The sequence below is a fragment of the Saccostrea cucullata genome, unplaced genomic scaffold (genome assembly GCF_032062105.1).
Source record: "Saccostrea cucullata isolate Sc308-1 unplaced genomic scaffold, CSIRO_AGI_Scuc_v1 ctg5014, whole genome shotgun sequence".
Classification (NCBI taxonomy): domain Eukaryota; kingdom Metazoa; phylum Mollusca; class Bivalvia; order Ostreida; family Ostreidae; genus Saccostrea; species Saccostrea cuccullata.
This window is the reverse complement of record NW_026927150.1, coordinates 1-27,046: the sequence shown is the minus strand read 5'-3', so window position 1 is coordinate 27,046 and position 27,046 is coordinate 1. Positions and strand designations below refer to the sequence as shown.

The window sequence follows — 27,046 nt, the reverse complement described above, 5'->3', positions numbered from 1 at the left end:
ATGAGAGAGGATTTATAACACAATGATCATGGTTATCACACAATAAGTTTATTGTTCCATTAACGATTTAAAATTTTTTTTGAAAGCACACAATGTTTATTGTTCCAAATATTTTTTCATTCATGAAGAGACAACTGTACGCTTTGGTTGTGCTTTTGGGCTTCTCGCTGACAAAACATTTTGTAACATGTAAGGAAAAGGAAGCTAATACATGTTAATTTCTTACAACAGGAGTGGGAGATGTGGGAGACACGTTGATCATTAAGAATATTTCACGCCATTGTGGCGGGGAGTACGAGTGTATGGCCGACAACGGGGTGAAGGCGGCAGTACAACACACCATCAAAGTGGACGTACATTGTAATGACTACCTCTACATTAACAAAGTTGACTCAATAATGACAAAAAATAAATCATAAAGAATGATATTTTTAGACTTTAAAAAAATCTGCAATACGGTATTTGTCTTTTCTCTTTTTATTGAATTTTAATTTGACTGTTACAATCTTGAATATATACAGGAGAGAAGGTTATATATTTGGTATTCAATATGTGGATTTTCAACAATATGGCATACAAAACGTCGCAATTTCGATCTTTTCCATTTGTATAATTTTCCATTTGCATCATATAATTTTTATTTGTATTCTATGATTTTCATTTTTATTATATAATTCTTATTTATATTCTATATTTTACCATTTTTTTTGTATAATTTTCTATTAGGATTGTGCAATTTTCCATTTGCATTCTATAATTTCCTATCTGGATTGTATTTAAAATGTATTTGCACTCTATATTTTCCATTTGTAAGGTAAAAAATTCTTTTGCATTGTATATTTTGTATTGTATATAATTCTATTATTTTTGTATTCTATATTTTCCATTTGCATTGTATATTTTTTTTCATATTCTATAATTTCTTATTTCGATAAATTTTCATTTTTATTTTATCTCAGGAATTCTTCTTCTTTTTGTTACGAAGGATTTATTGGGTCAAGTTTTTGTCTCTTTTGTAGTAAAGTGTTCTAGCGAGCTGGACTCCTCTAATTGTATTTGCTTGGATGCTAAGTTAATTCGGGGGGTATAATAAGATAAGATGAAGAAAAAATTCTACTCAAACCAAAAATACTCCATTTCTTATGGGGTTGGTGGCTGAGGTGCAACCAGTCAAGATCAAATTATTTATTTTCTCAAACATTTCTAAGATTATTTATTTGTCATCTGACAGCGCCCCCTTTTAACATAAATAGCTTTCCTCGATATAACATGTACGCAGATAGATACATGTAGAAGCTTAGTTAGCTAAATTCAAAAGAACCCGGAACAAATCGGTCATTTTCAACACGATACAGGCTAATATTGACCAATGATACCCTTCGTAATGAAAACAATGAACAATCCTTGGATACAATTGAAATAAAAAATTATGTTATAAAATTAATAAATAATTCAATACAAATAAAGAATAAAACAAAATTTAAGTTATAAGTGAAAAGAACTATATGTTAATACAAACGGAAAAATTACAGAATACAAATTTAAGTTATAGAATACAAATAAAAATAATACAAGTAAGATACAAATAAAAAAAAATTACACAATATAAATGGAAAATTATAGAATACAAATAAAAATCATAAAAATCATTATAGAAATGCAAAATATATCAGTGGCGGATTTAAGAGGGGGGGGGGCGCCCCCTAAAATTGTCAAAGTTAACGTAAATCACAGTTTTGTCTAGAAAATGTAAATATGTCTACTCGGTAGACCTCATTTTTACCCTACAAAATCTCTAGAATCCAGGAGCTTCCGGGGGCTTCCAGACCCCTTGCCTACTTTTGGCGCCCCCTCTAACTTCAATTCCTGGATCCACGCCTGTGTACAATGCACATGAAAAATAATTGAATACAAATGAAAATTATTCAACACAAATGAAAAATCATACAAGACAAATGAAAAATTAAAATACAATTGGAAATATCTACAATACAAATAGAAAAGATCAAATATTGCAAATTTTGACTTGCCATACAAAAAGACTAAATAAACCAATGATAAAATTTGAAATAGATATTTACAGTAATAAATGTATAACAAGGGTTTTTACAAATGTCAGGGTAGTATATGACATATTAATCTTTCACTAAAATGTTCTGGCCTTCTTGTTACAGTTCCACCGGAAGTTAGCCTTATTAACGACAGACAGTCGCAGAGAGTAGGAAGGGAGACAATTCTACAATGTGACGTGTCCGCATCGCCCCTGGGCGTCAATGTCTGGAAATTTGGAGATCGCGAATTTGATCAGCAGAGTGGACGGAACTACCGCACAGAAATGTACAGGGAAGACAAGATGAGGTACAACACTTAACTGACATCGCCATTGTTTGATATGTATATATGTTTAGTAGATTATATTTCTCATTCACTAGTTTTAGGAAAACACAGTTTTATTCATTTTTGTGTTTTAATAATATGACAATTTAGAACAAGAATATAGTTTTAAATGATATTGACAAAGATAACTAAAATGACAATTTCTGCTGCGAACCAAAATGATATTTCGTCTGCAAAACTGTTTTTATCATTGTTTTGATAGCGTATTAATATTGGAATTTGTTTTTTTATCATTAGGTATTAAATATTACTGAAATATTTATGCTCTATGCTTGGAGAATTGGATTTTTCTCGTAATAGTGTGTAATAATTGTATAATTTGACAGAGTCACCCTCTCATTGAGGATTTTAAATATTGGTGAGGAGGATTATGGGAAATATACATGTGAAGCGCACAATAAATATGGAAGAAGCGAAAGATCAATGTATCTGGACGGTATGCCTTTAATTGATCTCCTACCTACGATAAATCAAAAATATTATTTATGAATGTCATATAATCATAAGATATAAGTTCATCAACATATTTTGTTTGTAAAAAATCACAGTATTTTGAGAGTAAGAGAAAATAAAAAAACGTGATTAAGTCGTCTTTAAACAGACTTAATTGTACTAAATGTTGATTTGTAGTGTTGATGGACCCGACCCAAAAACCTAGATCAAGTAGCCTTACTTCAACAACACAGGTGCTCACATATTCCGACCCAGCTAAAAGAACTCACCCAGAAACTGTGTCACAAGTCAGAGAACAAGGTAACGGTGACACAAAAATATTCGACTTCAGTAAAATTGGCAGACAAAAAGGTATGTCTTTGTACAGATGCATTAAATATTCATACTGTTGAGCAGTTAAACATTTTATTTAAAAAAATCAAATTAGTATACTAATAAAAGCTGACGCCTAAGAGCCAGGCTTACAAAGAAAATATATACAGAATTACTAAAAAAGAGGTCAAGCTAAAAAGGGAACATTTTCCCATATGATCGCATTGTTGTTGGGTTTATGTGAGAAGGAGCCCGGTGTGTTGTTATTCTATTACAGAAGTACAGTTTTATAAATGCATGTTACATTATTCAGGCTTTTTACTGGATGCCATGGCACACTAATCTCTGTATTACACTTTTTTATGTTGAAGGTTTGAGGCCACGAGATGACAGAAATGGTCAAGGTATCCCACAAGCTGTTCTCTGGACAGAGATAATTATCATTTCGTTAGCACGGGTGTGTTCGATGTGGAGAGTAACGTAATAAAGATGGTGTTTGTAACAAAATTAAATCAAAGTAAAAAGCCAAAAAATATTTAAATGAAATGGATTAACTGAGGTATGTGACCTATAATGGAATTTATTTTCTGCTGACAAAGTAATCAACGAATACAACGTTTAGTTTAAGAAGCGGAACCACCTGTTGTTGGGTAGCCAAGTGGATCTTGATGAATCCTGGTCAGTGAATAATGGCGTGTGTTTGAAGTGACTATCTTTTGCTAATGCAATGCATTCCAATTAACTGTTATGATGTATATACATTATGCTCGATATCCCATTATGTGAGTAGTATTCCATATATCAACTGTTATATTATATTATAGTTAGAATGGCTTGCATTTTTGGCAAGCTATTGGTATGAATTTCTTTGTTCAAAACCCATCCCAATGACAAGAAAAACATAATAATTATATACCAAAATTTATATGCGTTCATTGCATGGCATTCATAAAATATTTGAAGAAATGAATGCTACATATATAAGATTGAAATTGTAGAGTAATCATAAATAAAATCCAAGTATGCATCGCTTTATCTACTACATGTGTAAGAGGAGGATGTATTGTACTGAAGCATTCATTAATATTCAAATACATTCTTAATATAAATAAAAGAGCATTTGTAAGAAATGATAGAAAACCTTTAAGGTTGACGTAGGAGTCATCTAACATGGCGCCTGATACGTCATATCTGAAGTCGTCTTACATATGTATTATGTATTACAATGTCAAAATTATATTTAATTCCTTGCAGCATTATAATTAATTGGGTATTCTGTTTATTTTTCTGTTTCATAATGTCAATTAATATTATCTTTTGTAATCCATTTACGAGTGTGTATAACTTTTTTTGTACATTTACATATATAACGTTTGTTTGTTAATAAGAAGAGTAAATGTTCCTGTATGAGAACTTTGTGTTTAATGTTAAAGCAACAAAAAGAAAGCAAATCTCCAGCCATGTCTTAGCCATCTGGTCTTTGATAGCTTCCTTCATCAGTTGATTACCCCCATTGCAGAACAATTTGTTCCTGCAATAACCAAATTGGCCACCAGCGAGGACTTTCTATGATCAATGTTACGTTTTAACCACAATTTCTGGTGCATCAAATAATTGATAAAATGCTCAAATTTCTAACTTAAGGATGATAAATTAAGTTAACCGCGCGTCCTCATCCTGAAGAACCCTCCCTATCAATGCCCTTTTTGTATGATGGGCAAATCAAGTCAAATTCATTATGACGTAGAAGAATGAAAAACAATTTAGCAATATAAATGATCAATATTCGTTTTTTTTTATTATATTTCTATGAAGTTTTTCTTTTTAATTTGATTTTTTTTAATATATGATGTCTTGACTTTTCTTGGTAAGTCTGCGGAAAGCTACAAAGAAAACTGTTCGTCTTGTACCTCGAAAACAGAAATTAAAAAAAATTCTAATCGTTAAAAATGCCTTAGTTAAGTATTGTAAACAGATACAGATGGAAAAATAAAGAAAGAGGACGTAATTGGCGTGGATAATCCCTTCCTCTTAGATAATATATTTCTCAATTTTTCAAAATTTACGGAAATGTTATTTTTTTTCTAAAATTCAGTTTTCAGTAATGTGATCTTCCAAAACAATCTAATATTTTATTTTTCTGAACGACTTATTATGTGATAATATTGTATTCAAAGTTGACAGTTAGTGGAAAATGGGTTTACTATAGCCATAAAAAGCAATTTTGAACATGAATGGGTCCAGTCTCCATTTTTCATTTCCGCTTAAATGACGGAAACGTAAGTGTAAAATCTGTTTCATGGTTCCAAAAATTGGAATCTGAACCCATTCTATATGAAAATCGAACACTTCTGAAAAATTTGTGTACTTCAACAAAATCCTTTATTTAAACACTGACAGTCTTCTATAAAACGTATTCTTCGTAGCGTAGTGGTTAACGCTTTCGGTCTTGAGCAAAACCTGTTCTATGGAGAGAGAGAGAGAGAGAAAGAGAGAGAGAGTTTGAAGCATGCATGAAGCCTTTTTTGTTTGTTTGTTTTTACATGTCTTTAAACCGGAGTGAAAAACAAAAAAATAATAAATAAAAAATTCAATGAAATAAGGAATTAAATGTGTAAAGGATTATATTAATAATATAATTCTTGAAAACTATAACCTCTCAGGAACTTTTAGAATTGAGAAATTACTTTTCTCAGAACGGGGAATTGTCTTCGCCTTGTACACCTCCGTTCTTTGATAATTTTGGCTATAATTGTGTCCATGTCCCTTTAAATAATTTGCACTGGCATATCTTGTGACAGTATATGGTCACAATATATAATGAATTATATTCATTCATTCATTATATGCTCAATAAAAATGATACTCCTCATAATGTGCTCTGGGAGACCCGATATAAGTGTCAGTTCAAAAAGTAAAATAGATAGTGCTCATTAGCATTATCTGATAAAGAATCTGTATAATAAAATTTTATTCAGTGGTTTAGAAAGAGTTGCGGATAAGAGATGGGTATACCCTACAATATCATAGAAAGAATGCTAGTGTCCGTGTTTTGCTATGGGAAACCCCAAAATATATATATGTGGGATCAAAAATTAAAATAAAAGATCACAATGGCACAATATTACAAAGACTCTGTGAAAGTCTCAATAAATGTCTTAATTTATGCTTCCTCTTTCCAGCAAAAATTAAATGAACAGTAACCTAGAATACTATAACTTAACACATGTATGTGTGGAAATTGTTGTTTATTAAGGCTTGATATATTTCAAGCTAGTATATACAAAAACCAAAATGTGACAAGCAAACACCGTTTGAGACCAATTCAGATTTACAGGCATTAGCAAAATGTACAAGTCTAGACTAACAAACCTGTATATTAGAAGTTTTGTAACTATAACAATTGCAAACACAGTAAGTGGTATAATACATCAAAATTACAATATTCCAAAATACTTGTATGCAAACATACATGACTAGAAAAATCATTGTAAGTGGCAGAAGGTGAGGTCCAAAGGCTCATAGCTCAAAATTCTTTTTCAGAAAAAATGGGAGAGGTGGGAGGGTTTAAAAATTATCTCTCAGTCTCCTCTACAAAACATGTAATCGTATAAAGCGACGCTAACTATCGACCAATCAGATTGCAGCAATGAACCTGAGGCTCCCAGTGGGAAATGTCTTTCAGTGGTATAAGATGAGTAGCGGATAAGAGATGGATACCCTCTATATCCACAACTCCTCCTATACTACTGAATAAAATATAATGACACTTTTACAAATTCTCTATTACGTAATGCCAGTGTGCAATTCCTATTTTATTTTTTTAATCTGGCATTTATTTCTGGTGTACCACAGTCAAACATGGACTTGCAATTATAATCATATGGGAGGTGGGGATATCATTTAGTGAGCTCATTGATCACTGTACCTCTGACCTTGTTTTTCCTTTCATATTAAAATTGTACAGGAGAATCTATATTATAAATCATATGTGTATATTAATGATAACAATGTTTCAGATTATAAACTTTCTTTCTTCCTTACTAGTTGGAAGCTGATTCTAAGATCTGCATCGAATTCTGATCAGACCCAGCCTTTGGCGCCGGTTAAACATTGATATTAGACCCTATGTCATTTTTCTTATACAAGAGTCGCAATTATCTCAAACAAAAGATGGAATTGTCTTGTCCTCTTAAAAGCGATCGATTCCTCTTGGGGAACAAATCAAATACAATATTTGCAAAGAATTCTAAAATAAAAATAAATTTAAAACACACATAAAAGTATTGTTTACATCAATTTACTGAAAAGGTGCAAATATACACAGCAGCACTTCCAATTCTTATTTAGAAGATGGGGTTACCCCTGCCAAACTGTCAAGAAGTGGGCATGACTATTACGTCTTCAATACGAGATACTTAATCCTGTAGCAGTCTTTCCTATAGATTTCCTCAACACAGAAAGATATATATCAAATAAAATAGCCCACGTTTCTTAGCTGTTTGACCATTTTCGAGATTTTGCTTTGCGATCGTTCCATAAAATGTATACTTTTGAATAGAACCTGTTAATTTAGCGTCTTTTACTAATAAACATTTTTCCTCAATTCTTTCTCTGTTCGACAAAAAAAGCAAAAAATGATGAAAGATTTCATTTCATCATTAAGCTATCGGTTCATCAAAAGGCGGGGCTGCAAAAAAATACGTTTTGGGAAGGTGTGAGAGACATATACATAGCGGGTTTCAGTGATTGTTCAACCAATCATATTTCTTTACTTCTCACTAAGATACTAACAATAGTGAAGAAGAAACTTCAAGAGTACTGTGCAACAAAATATTTAAGGAGTGATGTAAATCAGCTGTGGATACTTAAAAATTCCAAGGAACTTTTAGACATTTTGCAATCACAAGAGTTTATCAAAATCAACAGATTAAAAACTTACGACTTTTCAACTTTATACACAATCATTCCCCACGATAATTAAAGTCCAGACTTTTGATATCATTGACAGCTGCTTTTACAAAAAAAAAAAAAAAAAAAAAAATGGAACTCCTAAATGTATTTACCTTTTTTGTCATTTGGTCATGTGCAACATTATTTTACTTTAAAATATTCTGAATGTACACACAAGTACTCTGGATTTGACAGCAAAAAGATGCTTGAGTTTCTGATTGACAATATCTATGTGTTTTTCGGAGAAAATGTCTTACAACAAGATATTGGAATTCACATGGGTACCAATTACACCCCGTTATTAGCAGACCTATTTTTGTATTCATACGAAGCAGAATTTGTCTAAAATCTTATACGTGAGAGGAATAAAAACACTTTGACCTTCAGCTCGACGTTTAGATATATCAACGACGTATTGTCAATGAAGAATGGCTTTTTCCATTCTTTTGTCGATACGATATATCCCGTTGAGATTGAAATAAAAAATACCACAGAGTCTGACACAGCTGTTTCATATTTGGATATTTTACTTGAAAAAGATGTTAATGGTAATCTAACGACTAAACTCTATGATAAATGTGATGACTTTAACTTTTCAATCGTCAACTTCCCTTACTCATGCAGGAAAATACCTTCATCACCTGCATAAGGGGTTTATATCTCTCGGTTGACTCTATACGCAAGAATATCAGCAGTCTCGTTTAAGACCATCATAAGTTCTGTGGTCGAAACAATGACCTTGTCAGCAAATACAATTTATCATAAAGTCAAAGGTTGATTGTTGTTTTCATACTAATTGCTAGACCGTTATTTACACACTGAATAGACGACATATTTTTTTTTTAAATTTCCCGATCATGACAAGGAGCACACGATGGGTTTGACCGGTCGGCAGGTGATGCTCACTCCTCCATAGCACCTGATTCCACCTCTGATGTTTTGAAAGTCCGTTTTTGCTCTTGTTTTGTATTGTTTAACGGACTTTAAATTGAACTTGAATACGATTAAATATATCTATATATTTCAAACTAGTAAATGGAGCAGATATTGACTGTTTAATAAAGTATATTCTTTTTTTGTGACTTCACCTTTGAAATATTTTTTTTGGCGTAGTGGTATGACAATGGGTTCGATAGGACGACGTATATTCTTTTTTTTTCTGAAATTTTTTTTTTAACTAAATGATGAAACATGAAAAATTTATAAGGTGTGGCTTCTACAAACTCATAAAATCATCATCACAGGAGAGAAGTGGATCGAGCACATGAACATACCTGAAAGAATATTTTTTTTACGATGATTATAAGCGATGATATGGTTTCAGCGTTTATGCTAACTATTACGTAAGCCAATTTCTAGTTCATATTATTGAAAAAAACTAGACAGGTAATCAATAACTATTACTAACAACGGAAAGTAAGTTATTTTATTACATGATTGAATAGTTTCCCTCTCTCGGATTGGGTGAGATCCAACAATGTTAGAAAAATACTACGTTATATTGACCTGCACGTGACCTTCCATGTCAATATCAGGAATTATTGCAATCAATTTAATAATCACTTGACCTTCCAAGTCAATATCAGGAATTATTCCTGATCCATATTTCCTGTAGCAATGTGTTTTGTTGAAATTTCTCGTCAAATCTTTTAATTAAAGCAAAAACAGTCTTGTAGGAGTTTGCTATTACATAATCATATAAAAAACAGTTATTGCTGTTTTTTTTTAGGTCAAAAAGATGTTAGCCACCTTCGAAGTACGTTATTTAATTCGCTCTTCGGGCTCAGTGAATATTGTACTCCTCAGGTGTCATCGTATTGCCCTCAGAAAACAGCAATAACTTAAGGGTCGTATGCGCGATATTACAAATAAAACAACACATTTAGAAAATGAAAATATTGGTATCGTGACATGCAAGAGTAATTTTTAAATGTAAAAATAATATTGAGGCCCCCTTTTACAATGCCTACCTTATGTGAATCTTTGCAAAAAATGGACAGGCTACCCCCCCCCCCCCCCCCCCCCCCCCCCGAGTCTGATTTTTTATGAAACGATAAAATTCCTCTTGAAGATTCTATTTTTTTGTTAATAAAAATGCAAAGACACGATTATTTTATCCGTTTTGATCTCAATCACAGACATAATAAACCAGCATTTAAAGAATCGATGACAAAAGACGAGTGCAACTTTTTGCAATGTTATGAAGTCTTAAGTCAAGGAAATATAACTCGTACACAGATAACGACGATCAAGATTTCTTTCTTACATTTTTTTGAATTCCGGCCAAAGAAATGGACAATTTTTATGATTCATCTGTTAAATAAAAATAACACAGGCTAAATGGGGTCATTAAAATTAGAAGGGTGCACTAATTAGTACTTTACTGACGTCAGGTGATATTATCCAATAAAATAGGTGATATCACCAATTCAGCTGGTGATATCACATATTTGGACCGATGATATCACCTTTTCAGCTTTTGAATAGGTGATATCACCTGTTCGAATAGATGATATCAAAAATTCGAATCATTGAAAAGATTCGAATACGTGAATTTTGTTACCTCCACTCATATGTCGACGGAATGTATCTCAATGAGCGTGAAATAAAAGAATATCACGGAGTTTGACACATCTGTTTGTATATTTTACTAGTTTTAATAATTCGTTAATGATAATCTAAAAACAAAGGTTTATGAAAACGTGATAATTTCAACTTTCCAATCATTAATATCCTCACTTAAGCTGCAATATATCTTTATCAACTATGTACGGGGTTGATATCTTTCAGTTGATTCGATATCCAAGAGTATGTTCTACGTATGAACAATCCCTAAAGCGAGTAAGTTTTTAACGAACTTGTTGATGAACAGAATATTAACATTCCTGTTTAAAGTAATAGTTTTGCACGTTTTTCTCGATACAATTACCTTGCCAGCTAATACAATCTATCATTAAGTGAAATGCTGACTGGCTTTTTCATACTAAAAGTTAGGCTTTTATTTACACACTGAATTGTCTCATGTTTTCCTTTGTTCGGACAAGGATCATACGGCGGATGTCACCGGTCGGCAGGGCATGCTTACTCTTTGCTTTTCATACTTATTGTTAGTCTATTATTTATATACTTAATTGCCAACGGATTTTTCCTTTATTTCCCGATCATGACAAGGAGCACACGCCGGGTGTAACCGGTCGGCAGGGGATGCTCACTCCTCCATGGCACCTGATCCCACCTCTGATGTTTCGGAGGTCCGTGTTTGCTCTGCTCCTATTTTGTATTGTTTTATGGACCTTTGATCTTGAATACTGTTCGTTATCCCCATATGTTTCATTCCATTACATCTGATCCTGCCTCTGATGTTTTAGAGGTCTGTTATGATTTGTATTCTTATAATAGACTTTTGATCTTGAATACTGTTCGTTATCTAGATATTTTTCATAATCGAACAGGTGATATGAATATATGTCCTTTATTCAAATAGCTTTTATCAGTTTTTTGAATAATTGACATGAGGCATTTTATATCAAACTGGTACATATAATACTGAATGAAGATAAAAAACAGCATCCAAACTCAAAAGTCCATTCAACAATTCAACTCGGGAGCAAGAAAACACTGACCTCTAAAATGAGGCCCGTCTAATAGAGGTAGATGGTATCATGGAGAAGCAACCATCCACCGGTTACACCCGCCGTGTGAAACATCATTTTATAACACAGTTGTTAAAGATTATAAATTAAATATAAATATTGCCATGAAAATAATTAAAACCATGCATCGGGCAACTTTTACAAACCGAAAGGAATTCTTTTGGGGCGGATTGGGAGGGGTACAGAAGTCCATGGCGGTGGGATGGGGGTGGTGGTCCAGACAGTTGATTGTTTATTCCTGCTTCTAGTTTGAGTGTTACTTAACGAAGAGATTGAATTTTCAATGGCTGTAATGAGAAGCCGGAAGAAAAAATACAAAATACTTATCATACTTAAGCCTCTTGTGCATATGCGACATTTCCAATTAAACCAGTTTAAAAAATATTTAAAAACTTCTCCGCCGAATCGTAGGATTCGTAGGTCTGGTGAACTTTATATGAATATCATGCATTTCTATACGGTAAGTTAATTTTTAACTAAAGAAAAGTCGTTAATTATAATGTTTTATCGCCTTTCAGCACTGATTTTTATTCTTTGCAGATTGTCATTTTCCTCTGTACGTGTCTCCTCTCTGTCCATTGCAATAGTTGGTGGATGTGGGGCAAAAAAGGAACTGACAATTCTCGTCCAAGGAGAGGTGATTTCCAAAAACTGTTGTTTAGCTTCAACATTATAGACCAAGTATATTTTGTTGTTGTTGAAATTGTCAGATTGCCATAGTGTAGAACATATGAAAAGGTAAAATTATTTGCTTGAAAGCTATATATAGCGTATCTGATGAGCTAAAATTAATGATAATACGAGATTGAGTGTAAATATAAAGTATATATATCTTATTTACGTTCAATATAAAAAAAATCCCCAATTTCGAACTTAAATAACTTCACTTTTCTTTAGTTGAAACTTACATCATTTTAATGTTAAATGGGATAATAATTAAATTGGTTATTCAAAGAATTTTTAAAAAAATCTTTTACACGTAATCGATTTAAATTTTGTTATTGAAAGTCCTATTTTCATGCGCCCGAATCAATAGATCCGGGGCGTATATTGTTTTTGGCCTGTCTATGTGTCTGTTTGTTGACTGTTTGTCTGCAAACATTAACCTTCGCCATAACTTTTGTTGCCGCCAGGCGCATAGGGTTACACAAAAAACATCTTGCTATCTAAAGTAATCAAATAATCAAACGATTTTGTTCATATATATATATATATATATATATATATATATATATATATATATATATATATATATATATATATATATATATATATATATATATATATATTTTACACGAAACAGAAAAAAAAACTGCTCGGTAAGTTTTACAGGTAAATCTTTGATTAAAAATAGAAATGCATTTCTATTTTAGTTTAGCTTAGTAAATATTTTCGTGTTTCTTTTTTAAAAAGATACCTATATATATATATATATATATATATATATATATATATATATATATATATATATATATATATATATATATATATGACTTAAAACATTTACCGGTCTCTGCATACCCAACTTTAATGCCATCAAAACAAACATAAATGATGTTTACAATACTGAATTTTCAATAAGATGTTTACTCTCTTTCTATCTTTTTTTGTTTGTTTTACACGACAAACACGAGTAAAAGAATGTATAAAATTAACCAAAGTATATGTAGCTTCTAGTGCTCGCAAGTGTTGGCTATAATATAGCGTTATGTTTATGGTGATTCGATGGTGAATACTTGATATCGCGATTACTTAACTTAGCGGAACTCTTACGCGAAGGAGGTGGGAATCGTCTGTTGGGTGGGGGCAATGTGCTATTCAATACAATGCAAGATCGATCATTGTAGCATTTATAAGGACAGATAAGTAAAAAAAATCCTGGTGGAATACCTATAAACAATCGCTGAACCAGCCTAATATATTTTTGAGAGGAGCCAATCCTAAATTGTCACATTTTAAACGATATTTTTCATTAAGCGGACTCTTCTCGTTAAATTTTCATTGAAAATCGTCACATTTTTAAGTAGCTGCAGATCTGTAGCTCTCCGAAAAAATATATATTGATAGACCGGAGAGCTACAGATCCACCCATTGAAAAAACTGTATATTTATTGCGCACAAAAAAGTGCACTTCACATTTTCATATTTTTTGGGTACATGTCATAAAGGGAAGTGATTCTTTCATATTCTTCCAAATTCTTACCTCAATTGCAAAAAATATAAGATATTTCCTCTCTCTATCAAGTTCTCTCGTAGTTGACATTTGAACGAAGCATTTTGGACCGAAAAATATCTTTGAAACCAAAATGGCAGTATAAATAAGCAAAATGTTCGATTTTACAATATCAGGGCCAGGAGGACTATTAAAACAGTTATGAGGAATGTTTTGTTGTGGAAAGAGTCAAAAAATATGTTAATATATATGTTAAATGGAATCAACACACGGTTAGTAATATTTTGAGATTATAAGGGAATGTGTAAAATCAGTATATATATATATATATATATATATATATATATATATATATATATATATATATATATATATATATATTATTTATATTCTATGTGCGCAATAAATATACAGTTTTTTCAATGGGTGGCTCTGTAGCTCTCCGGTCTATCAATATTTTTTTTTCGGAGAGCTACAGATCTGCAGCTAATTTTTAAGCAGATAAAATATTTTAAACTTTCCTTATTTGACAATCTACTATTTGGAGTTCAATATCTGGCAAAACATCGTGATTTCGGCATTAAATTGTTCGAATCATTTGATTGTCACTACTGTAAACAATGTCATTTGCCCCAGAAATTAGACTTTTTTCGACTCCCCCGCAAAAGAGCGCTGGTAAGTTAGATAACTGCGAGGTACTCATTGGTAGTCGCGATATAACGTATTTTGTTGGATATTCATTAAAATTGTGTTGCTGTTGATTGAACTACATCATACTAATTCTTCTCCTTTTAATACACGTAGAGGCGGCCCTTCCCTTTTATTTAGTTAATACCCACCTTGGTTGTCTGCTTCCGTTCCTAATACATGTAATATGGGGGTCAATTTTTTTCTAAAGAAAATATAAAAATCTTTTTAAAACATTTTCTGATGAACAGTAGGAACCACGCCTTGTAGCCCATAGGCTCAAGCATTGCTGACAATGTTGATAAAAATGGTTCTAAATGCACATTGCTGCGTCAGTTAATATCTCATAAGATACGTACTAGAATATGTACTGGAGAATACATTACACACGTATTAAAATAATGTAGCATATTCGATAGCGTGTGTATTGGCTCAAAGTGATTTCAATCTTTGCTTCATAGAATTGGGAACACTGTTAAATCTATAGGGATAAAATAAAACTTGCGGTTTACTTTATAATATTTGATAATTTTTGTTACTTCGTTAATGCATAAATTTTTTTTCCGATTTTTTAAAATCTTGTTAATCATTTACTTACATATATATTTTATCAGTCTCCAAATCACTTGCAACATACATCCATAGAAGTATAACGATCACGGAGGGAGATCCGGCCATTCTACCATGTGAAGCACACGACGAGGGAAATAAATACCGGGTAAGTTCACTTTGGTTACTTACCTTAAGGCTAAAATTATTCATGGATGCTCGTAGACGTTCACTCCTTTATGGCACCCGATCCCACCTCTGGTGTTTCAGAGGTCTGTGTTTGCTTTGCTCTTAGTTTTTATTGTTTGAATGGACATATTAGACAGAGTATTATTCGTTTTTAAGTATATTCATGTAGATAAAACATTTAGAAACTTTATCTAACAATTATCTTACAAATGTAATTATTGAAAACTATTCTTATTTTTTTTTATGATCCTACAAAATTCGTTTTGGAATTTTTTTCCTTCGTTTAATACTTAAGGCAATCAATGCTGTAACCCAAAGTTAAGGTCTATGTATTAATAAATTACCTGACTTTCATACATAATCGTTCCTACAGAATATATTTAACCATCCTTTTGAATACAACATAATACCCCATGGCGAGAACAAAAAGAACATTCCTGGAAAAAAAATATGTCAAGTGTTTTTCAAAATCCTCATTCACCTTTTAAACTCCCTTAAATTTTCAAGAATCAAAGCAGAAAAAACAATTAAATTACCAAGTACCTAAGAACACTGGTAACTTTAAATACTGTAGAAGTACTTTTGTCCGCGTGGTATTAATTTACGCAATGTAAGCGGTCACACATTTTCCGCGGAAATTTGTCCAAGCAAAATTAATATAAATGCAAGACATACAGTGACAGTCTGAGAAACCATCGTAATTTTCAACCCGCGGATTAAACGGTAATTGAGATTCCGCGGAATTATGACCCGGTGGAGAAAAGTACGTCAACAGTAGTCATGTTTCTAAGGTTCACGGAAAACTTCGTGTGAATTCTTAATTAAATGAGGGGCTATGCTCTCTTCCAGGAATGAATAATAAAAAGCAATAAAATAGGATTGAGTCATTTAGAAATATCTTCTTCTCAAGAACCACTGGAGCAAATGTAAGTATAATCTTATATTGAAGCTTCTTTAGGAGGTGTGATTTCAATGGGGCTAGGGTGGAATCACGACAAGGAATGGAAGTTAAGCAATGAAGAACTAGTATATCTGAAAAGCATTATAAAATTTTCTTCCCAATTACCACTGGGTCAGAAAAAGGTGAGACTTCTGTGAGAGCATTCTAAGGGGATATACGCGGTTCTAGATTTTTCAGAACATAACTTTAGGCTGGACAGGGTCACAATAGGGGATCAGAGATTTCCATTGAAATACGAAAAAAGTTTTGAGATCTTTTTCTCAAGAATTTGAAAATTAGTAAAAAAGGAATCTTTTGTGAATGCTTTCTGAAAAGTATTCAAATCATAACCACAGTGTATGAATAGGGCCACAATAAGAGATAATTGTTTTACATTGAAATACGTTTTCTTTTCAAGAACAGCAAATATTTGTCTTCTTTGTTTAGAAACATTGTAGGGTTGTGTACATTTATATATTTTTCAAATCATGACCCGGTGGTAAAGTGGGGTTACAATTTGTGTCCAAAACTTTACATAGTAATGAATAGAAGGACTCCATTGACTTAGGTCAGTAGGTTGGCCTCATATCTTAAGTTTTTATACTCTGTAAACATACAAGTGATACATGTATTTTTGGTATTTTGCCTCTCTGTGAATTTTCTAGTTTATGTTGGCAACACCTAATAATTAAAAAAAAATAAACCTGAAAGCATGTCTTTGTATTAATACAATTGTTTATAAGTGTGTAGGAAAATATATCGACAATACATTAATTTCTCACCCTTTGAAAGATTTTATTAAACATTTATTTAACTTCGGCTTGATGTTGATTTTTTTCCTCAGTGTATTACCAATTTAATTGTTCTCTCTAATACCTACAAACGATTCAGATAAACTTTATCTCTTGACACTAAACTTTTTCGACATAGGACCAAAAATGAAAAATAAATAAATTTATCCATGGAATAATTAGAAATAACTAACAGTATTAGAGCTTAAAAGTCCATTAAACATTACAAAATAAGAGCGGAGCGAACACGGACGTCCAAAACGTCAGAGGTGGGATCGGATGTCATGGAAGAGTAAACATCCCCTGCTGACTGGGCACGCCAGCTGTGTACTCCTTGTCATATTCGGACAACTCAGCGGGTAATAATGGCCTAACAATCACCACGATCAAGTTGTGGATATTATACTAAGCACTTTAACTTTTGCAGAAACTATAATGTAGAGACCGTCAGTACATTGTTTTTGAAACCGAATTAAAGGAACTTGTTAAGGTTGAAAGTATTAATCACGCGTTTCTTCGAATCCCTATTTTTTCGTCCCGTATCTTTTATTTCTTTTAATTTATATCCTAAATAGCAGAGTATAAAATGGAAATAAGCTTTCCTTCGCTATAAAATCGTCAAACAGAAAAGGAGAAATCGTGGCTTTAAAAATTATTAGGCTTTAAAACATTTTTCATATCAAACTACACCTAATAAATCCTGTAAAGTGAAAATCAACTATAATTTAATGCGCAAAACATTGCATTCTTTTAACAATTAACCAGTTTAATAAAAGTAGTTGTATCACATTTTACAGTTAATTGCTTCTGCTGGTGAGCAGGTAAAGGAAAACTGTTAATAAAACTATTAAGAATTCACCAGAGGACAAGCATATTGCTCAGATAACCAACCCGTGTTAATGCAACAGGGATTGGGTAGCAGGAACATTTGTGACTTCATACAGAGGTGTTAAAAACGTCAAATATCCTTGTCAGATGGATTTCACAACAGAGGGTCAAAAATCCAGACTTTTTTATTTTACTCACCATTACAGGATAAGTCTATAGATCTCTTACATCAGTATAAAATGCACGAATTCCCCAGCTGGTAATAACTATTCCAAGTCATAAAATATAGACTTTCATACAGAAAATATCCGATTTGTGTATCCCCCCTAAATTTTCCTATATTAGAAAATGGATGTTTCTATTGACAAATCCAAAAGATTGACATGCGATATAAATGTTATAAATTAAGAATTTTGAATTTAGAAAAATTTCAAAATTTATCAAATTTCGCCCAAACTTGACTTCCAAAATGCTTAAATGCAACCTATTTTTGTCAACATTCAACCTATCTATGTTGACATGTAACTTAATTTCATGATGACATGCAAAATAATTATTCACATATAGTACATACTACTAAGTAAAATATATGAAGATAACGACCAGAAGCTTAGAAATCCACAGAACAGTACAAAATAGGAGCAGAGCAAACACGGACCTCGAAACCATCAGAGTTGGAATCAGGTGCCATGGAGGAGTGAACATTTTCTTATCATAAAGTTGGTCATTAGATTACAATTAACATCAATTTAAAGTAAAATATCCAAACATGAAACAGATATGTCAGACTCTGTGGAATCATTTATCTCAAGCTCACCGGGATATATCATATCAACATAAGAATGGAAATATCATTGTTAATTTACAATACGTAGTCATATCTAAATGTCGAGTTAAAGGCTACAGCAAGTGTTTTCTTCTTTTCACTTACAAGATTATGCACAAATTCTGCTTCATATGAATACAAAAATAGGTCTGTTTATAACGGGGCGCAATTGGTACCCATGGAAATTCCATTAGATTGTTTAAAGACCGTGTCCCCAAAAACCAAATAGATATTGTCAATCAGAAACTCAAGCACATTTTTGCTGTCAACTCCAGAGTACTTTTGTGTACAATCATAATAATTTTAACAAAATAATTTTGCAAATGACCAATGACAAGGTTATTAAAATTGGAAAAGCATCTGTCAATGATATCAAAAAGCCTGCACTTTAATTTATCCTGGGGAATGGTTGTGTATAAAGTTGAACAGTCGTAAGATTTTAAGCTTTTGATTTAGGTAAGATCTTGTGATTTCAAATTTTCAGAATGTTCCTTGGAATTCTTAAGCATTCAAATCTGATTTACACCCTTCTCAAATACATTGTTGCACAGTACTCCTTAAGTTTCTCCTTCACTATACTGTAAACATCTTAGTGAGGAGTAAAAAAAGAGGCTTGGTTGAAAATTTACCGTAACCTACTATGTATTTTTGTTTGTAAGGATTTTATTAAATTTCGGAATCCAATATAGACATGGTAATTCAAATTCATTTTGGTTGTCTGAGATATTAAATATATTCTAAACTGACATATGATTTTGAAGAATTTCTTCCTTAGAAAGGGAACTATGAATATAAGTTGGATTACACCTGTAGAATGAAATCAAAATTCCTCTAAAATAAATTAATATAATGAGCCTTACAAACGAAGAGAATGCTGTTACCTGCTTTGTCAACAGGGACCAGTCCTTACTGATCATGTAATCTATCAAATTCCTTTTCACTTCTGGATAGGATAGATGATTTTCCATACAGAAAGTATAATATGTATATGTATGTATGTTTTCAAAAATGAAAACTACTAATACAGCCGCTGGTAGGTTTTATGGAAACATCTTCTTCCAAAACAACTATATTTGTTGGGGCAACAAATTTTTAACCGATGATTCTAAAAAAAATCAATCTTGAAACCTTCGATTTTTATATAAATTTTTTTTTCTTTACATTGCAAAAGTTAATGTTCATGCAATTGTTAGTCTTTTATGCTGTTGGTGGTCCTCTAGGATATTTGTTTAGGACTTATGTTGTTGTTTGCTTATTTCTGACACATCAATGAATTTATTATTTTGGTTGAACTGCAAGTGAACATGAATAACTTGCATGTTGACATTGATATGTTGCATGTTCTGATATTTTCGATGTTAACATAAATAAGTTGGCTGTCAATATAATAAGTTGCTTGTAACATGTTGATGTCACATCTAGGCGATGATTGATAATTTTCCAAATTCTAAGTTCATTGCATTTATCTTACTTCTCAATAATATTACATACTGTTGCTTATTCACGTGTTTCTTTTGCATGTTGGCATCACGGACAAACATGTGATATGGGGATTTTGTATATATTGACTATCACAAGGTATATAATATAAAAATTCAACATGACATACAGACGAACAAAAGTTTTTTATCTAAGTACATTGTGAATTTGAAAGCATAAATACATAATTAATGTGTGCTAGACAAGCAGCACAAAATCGCAATCTTTATTCCTCTGATTTTCGGATTTTTGGCATTGACAGAATTCGAATTTATTTAATTTTTTTACAAATAACATAATAATTTTTATTCATTCTTCATAAAATGAAAAAGGAGATCGAGAGAGTAAGTTTATTCATCAATGGAGGCCTCTGTGTCCGTTACCAATCCATCACATTGTATGTTAGCCATCAAGAGGAGGGCGAAAAAGATGGATATTGAGTGTTATTTGACACAGGCACGTCGCTTTTCCTCATCCGAGATTAAACGCATCAGTCCGATATAAAAGAAAAAAGATATACAAAGTACCGCGTGATTAACTGTTAAATAAATATCAACTTCTACTTTTAACTGATTGAAATTATCGTAATTAACATCATGCAATGGCATAATAGCCAAATGAAGTGTGAATCATAAACCTTCGATGAAAAAGGTGCGATACTTGCCTGATATATCAATTTTCTTACAACTTGTGTAATAAACATATCAATATTTGAAAGGTAATTATTGTATGTTAAGAACTAAAAATATCTGTCTGAAATGGGTCGTAATTAAATCCACTTTTCAAAAATAATTGTTCGTACCTTACCAAAGCTTAAGTAAAGGGTTGAGGAGAGATAATAAACATGTAGTCTGTTGCAATCAAAATTAAATCATTAAACATGGAGGAGTATGCATACCAAATATGAACTCTCTATCTCTCATGGTTCAAAAGTTATAGCGAAGGTTAAAAAACTAAGAAATATAAATGTTTTGATTCTTTACCATTAATCCCTTTTCTGAATTCAATTTTTCTCTCATTAACTGTTAAATAAATTAACTGTACTTTTAACTGAGAAATTTAATATCATTAAATTTAACTGGCATAATAGTATATTTTATAACATAAACCTTCAAAAAAGTGATACTTGCATGATATATCAATTTTTATCTTGTGTACATTTGTTTGATATTTGAAAGGTAATTATTGTATATTTAGAACTAAGTAAATTTTCAGTAACTTTCATTTTCAAAAATAATTGTTCGACCTTGTCAAATTTAGAAAGTGTAAGAACTTTCATGCTCAATACATCAACTTATATAAAAGTTTATAAATTCTGTTGACTAATATTATTTTTTCACGTTAAAAATTTTTTACATTGGTATTTTCTTCAGGTATATTGATAAATTTGAACATGACTTTAATAGTTTTAACATTAGGCATTTGAAACACAAGAACACTCAACACACGTACACTTTTTGCTGGAAGTTGTCATATCAGGCAAATAAATGTCCGAGGACATGGTTAACTATATGCGTGTACAGTAAACACTAGAGCTGTGAATAACAAGGTAAATCTTATGGTATACGGTTTGCCAAAACTCTTAATTTATCAATAAATGTAAATTAAGTATACAATGTCATGATTGTTTAAATACAACATCACTTTTCTGATGTTATATTTTTTAATGGTACAATAAAATGGAAAAGCGTGTTAAAAGAAAAATAATACACTTATTATCAGAATTTTACTTTGCAAATGTATATTTTTAAATATAATCTAAACAAATATATGCATTGTGGTAACAAAATGCATGAAATACATTTGTTATTACAGTTAAACGATATAAATTTTCAGTTAAATTTATCAAAAATGTTAAGGTGGTACATTTATACATGTGAAAAACTTTAATGCTAACGGACATCAACCTATACAAAAGTTTATAAAGTCCATTATTTTTTACAAAATTGGTATTTTCTTTAGAGTAAACATGGACCTCCAAAAAAGATACAGATAGGTAAAAATCAGAGGCCATTTATTGATGACCCGAGCATCCCAATGCCCACACGGTCACACCAGGTGTGCTCCTTCATATCAGACAAATCAACCGTTCACGGTAATATACAGTGCGGTAAACACTAATCCTGTACGAATAACAAGGATAAATCTGATGGTATACAGTAAGTAGCAATACTCTAAATTTATCAATAAATGTAAATTAACTATACAATGTCATGATTGTGTAAATACGACATACTTTTAAAAGTACTTTTCATTAATAATAATGACAATAAATATGAAAAAGGTGTCTTAAAAGGAAGAGCTGTTAAAATTATTTCTTAGACCTAATACACTTATCAAGAACTTTAATATGCCGAGTAAAATAAAAATGCAAAAGGGGGGAACTTCACCGGCATACAATGAGCAGAGTAAATATGGACCTCAAAAAGAAAAACAGAGGTGGGATCAGGTGCCATGTATACATCAATCAATCAATCCTAGTCATGATCGGAAAATAGCGGAAAAAATCGTTAACAATTCAGTGTGTATATAATGGCCTAACAATAGGTATTGAAAACATCAGTCAGCATTTGACATAGCGATAAAATGTATTTTCTAACAATTCATTGTATCGACCATAGAACTCACGAATTAATGACTTTAAACGAGACTGTTGATATTCAGGTAATAGCAACTTGTTTGACAATAATTGCTGCATAAGTATGGGAAGTTGAGGATTGAAAAGTTAGTCTGCTCGTTTATCATAAAGCTTGGCTGTTAGATTACTATTAACGTCTTTTTCAAGTAAAATATCTAAATAATTAATAAGAAAAGTACTACACCTAAAGAGATGCTTTAATACTGATCCGAGATCAGTTCTACCCAGCTCTTACCTTACAACTGGGTTTTAAAAAGTCTTAAATGTCGTAGATTAACCAGTCCCCGTAGTGTGCCACTATAATATGGTATATAAATTTCGTAGTAAAACCATTCCAGATTTTAATCTGTTTTCCTTGGAAGTATTTTGCAGTCTTTGAACTTTGCACTTCCTTTCATTTGTGATTGGTAGAAATGGCATAATGTGAAAATTTCAATTATTTGGTCGAAATTTTGTTTAAGGCAGGGGGAGTAATTTTCTGATAAGCTAGTTTTCATTTTTAAGATTCTCAATTTTAAAAAATGACATTTAATGAATAGTGGAAAATTGTAATTAACAAAGGTATATTAAACTTATTTTTTTTTGCAGTTATTGAAAAAGAATTCTTTATTTTCATTTTATTTTGTTCAATATGCATTTTACTTATTTCATGTCAACTTAATAGCTTATGGTTATTCTTTTTTTTAATTTTATTTTCCACTGTCCATGTACCTGTAAATCGGCTTTCTCCGTAAACCATGCGCAAAGTCAGAGTCAGAGAAAGCCGAGCGTCGAGATGAACGATCACATGGTAGGGTTATGTCAGTTAAAAAACAACCAAATAGACAGTCTGTTATGGCCAAGTCACTTTATCATTTAAAGTTGCTGCTTAAGATGGTAAAGCTTAATTTGAAAAAAAAGGCTTTAATTGTAAATATATAGATATAGATGTTTTAGTCTAATTAATCTCCGTTGTAAGCCAAAATGATATGGTACTACATACAGATAAAGATATTGTAGCTAAACCAGTTCCAGTAAATGCTTTTCATTTCCCGAAAAGTTATCGTTTGTTGTGGTTTAATGATAATGTTATCAAAAATCTTGTTAATTTCAGTGTCTGTTAAACAGTCATAATCAATTATTAGCAAATATTTATCAATTAACATGCAGTTTCATCTTTTTGATGCAAGATATTTATACAGGTTTAAGATTAAAGGTCAGGAAACGATTCCTAACACAAAATTTTCACTTTTTAACCTCAAAGCTACATATGAAAAAATGTTAAATTACGAGTGGGACCTTTGTATTGCTGTAAAATAAAGGTAAAAAGTACTAGTATTCCACTTGTTACTTTTCTTTCCTGCTTATTTTTCTTGATTTTGTGGTTTTATGGCGTCACAAAGGCTCACTGATGCAAAGGGATCATTAGACATAATGCAAATTTACTCTATTTTATCAAGTTAATTATATTTTATTTTTGTGAATATAAACGCGTGTCTGTGTTCAGGTAAGTTATATGATTTCGTAGTTCCTAAATATTGGTTTGAACAAGTCGTTATTAAATAACTGAAACTGCAACTGAAAATTTGGCTTAATTTCTTCGGAAGATGACCCTGATGAATATCCTATAACAATTACACCTTTATCCTCAAAATATGATTACTTACGCAATATAAATCAAAACTTCAGAAACAAATTAATACCATTTCAGTATGTTTAAAATTTCGTATTCTCTGATCTGAAAGACACCTATTGCTGCAATATTGATATAGCAGTAGAATCTTTGAGTATAGGACAACACGATCGTATTCTCATACAGAAAGACAATACATTATTACGAGTACTAATAAGAAGGAATTAATTTTAAACTCAAAGCAAATGAGATTCTTAAAATACAGTCACATTGATAGGTACTGATCTTTGATATAAGACTGTCAAAATACTTGCAAATATATGATGTATGCCGCAGTATTTTTTAAACTTTACTGAATTGAAATTAAACGATTTCTCATCTATTCTTTAAATCCTTATTTTCATACATTTCATAGATGTATTTTTACTTGCTGAAGCCATGATAATTTTTTTGATTTTTTTCTTTGTAGGCTACGACTTTTTTTTGAAAGTAGTTTGTACTAAGTAGCGCATAAATACAAGTATACAAGTATCTCTTTAGGTGTTATACTTTACTTATTATTCATTTACATATTTTACTTGAAAAAGACGGTAATGGTAATCTAACAACCAAGATTTCTGATAAACAAGATGACTAACTTTTCAATCCTCAACTTCCCTCACTTATGCAGCAATTAGTTAAAGATCTCACACGAAGATTAAAAGGACAAATTTAAGAGACTTACAGAGGAGCTGGAAAAAACGCTTACGCTCGGCTCATCACGTGGCCGGAAATTTTCCTTTACCAAAACTTAAGTAAAGGGTTTAAGAGAAATGATTACATAAAGTTTGTTGCAATGAAAATTAATCATAAACATGGAGAAAACATCAAATTTAAAATTGTTAAAGTCAAGTAGTTACATATTCTGACCTTTGTTCTGCTGTAAAATAAAGGTAAAAAGTATTCCACCTGTTACTTTTCTTACCTGCTTATTGTTCTTGATTTTGTGGTTTTATGACGTCACAAAGGCCAAATGATGCAATGGGGTCATTGCATATATTAATGTAAACTTACTCTGTTTTATCAAATTAATTATATTTTATTTTTATGAATATAAACGCGTATCTGTGTTCAGATAAGTTATATGATTTCGTAGTTCCTTCTTTTCCGTTTGAACAAGTCGTTAATAAGTAACGGCAACTGAAAACTTAGCTTAATTTCTTCGGAAGATGATCCTGATGAATATCTAATAACAATTACCCCTTTATTCTCCAAATATGATTACTTAGTACCTAGTACTACCTACTCAATATAAATGAAACTTCAGAAACAAATTAATACCATTTTCTATATTTAATACAAAATCAAGAGGATTTCATCGTCTTTTGAAGAAAAAATATTAAATGTTCTTTTTAAATCCATGAAAATCGCAAAATGCAACAAAGAATAGCATGATGTATTAAGATTAACATCCATCAACTTACAGTAGAAATTTGATTAGGCCTATAGAAATATAAAAGGAAATATTAACAATTATGTAGGGAATATCCCTCATGTTTATTCCAAATATACGGGGACCAGTGGTATTGAAGTTCATGATAAGCGTGTACTATATAAAATGTCAGTATGTTTAAAGTTTCGTATTCTCTGATCTGAAAGAGACCTATTGCTTACTTATTGAAGCCATGATAAAGTTCTTGATTTTTTTTCTTTGTAGCCCAGCAGGCACACAACGTTGTTTAAACGTTGAATATTAGTTGAAGTTGGGTTTAGACGTTGATAAATCTAGATACAATATTGATTCAACGTTGACTTTTCAACGTTGAAAATTTAACGTTGATTCAACATTGAATTCAAATTGAGTTAAATTGCCAACATTGATTCAACGTCGGATCTTCGCTGAGCGGGCCAATATCCTTTTTTTCGCTGATAGATAATTTGGACTATGATAGTGTCGGACTATAACTCTGTCGGACCATAACGAGGTCGGACTTGACAAAGTCGCACTACCGTAAATCATTACTAACTATTATAATTAACAAGGATGGTAAATATAGAAATTTTACACGTCCAATGATAAATATGAATTCAGTACGAATTTGCCAAAGTACGAATAAAGAGGATACGCAGTAGGACATCCGGGAAATATAAAAAAAAACCAGCATAACACAACACTCAGGACTCAACACCAAGTTTAATGATAATAAAAAATACTCTAAAGAAAACATTTCGGCATGTCAGAGTACTACTGTAGGTAGTATCATTGAAGAGACATAATTTGTCGAAATGCATATATTGTGCATTAAAAGTGGTACGTATAAGATTTGCATCTTATCTGGGAATGGTTTCATGTTATGGACTATTTCATGACCACATGTGAAAATACAAAACGTTTGTAAATGCTCGGGTGTTGTAACATGATTAATTTATAAAATGTATTTTTGAGAAAATTATTGTAACACAATTAACTATTTATAGGAAATTAAACATTTACTGTTTACAATATATAATTTTTTTTCATATAGTGATATATAGGGGTCCTGACCCTCTGCTAAAACTTTCACCTTAGAAAGTTTTAAATTTGTAA

The 27,046-nt window shown here is 31.5% G+C and overlaps 1 protein-coding gene and 1 long non-coding RNA gene across 2 annotated transcripts; both read left to right on the top strand.

Annotated features, from left to right (window-relative positions):
• The first annotated feature begins 204 nt into the window (after positions 1 to 204).
• Positions 205 to 4,613, top strand: LOC134273598 (protein amalgam-like). The gene is made up of 5 exons (XM_062755785.1): positions 205 to 360; positions 2,175 to 2,358; positions 2,724 to 2,833; positions 3,028 to 3,201; positions 3,534 to 4,613. Exons 1-5 carry the CDS (start codon positions 303 to 305, stop codon positions 3,644 to 3,646), a joined length of 639 nt encoding a protein of 212 aa, XP_062611769.1. The 5' UTR covers positions 205 to 302; the 3' UTR covers positions 3,647 to 4,613.
• Positions 4,614 to 12,088: 7,475 nt separating this feature from the next.
• LOC134273597 (uncharacterized) lies at positions 12,089 to 15,368 on the top strand. Its single transcript, XR_009993446.1, has 3 exons — positions 12,089 to 12,228; positions 12,309 to 12,405; positions 15,243 to 15,368. It is a non-coding gene; the product is annotated as an uncharacterized LOC134273597 (long non-coding RNA).
• The last annotated feature ends 11,678 nt before the right edge of the window (positions 15,369 to 27,046 follow it).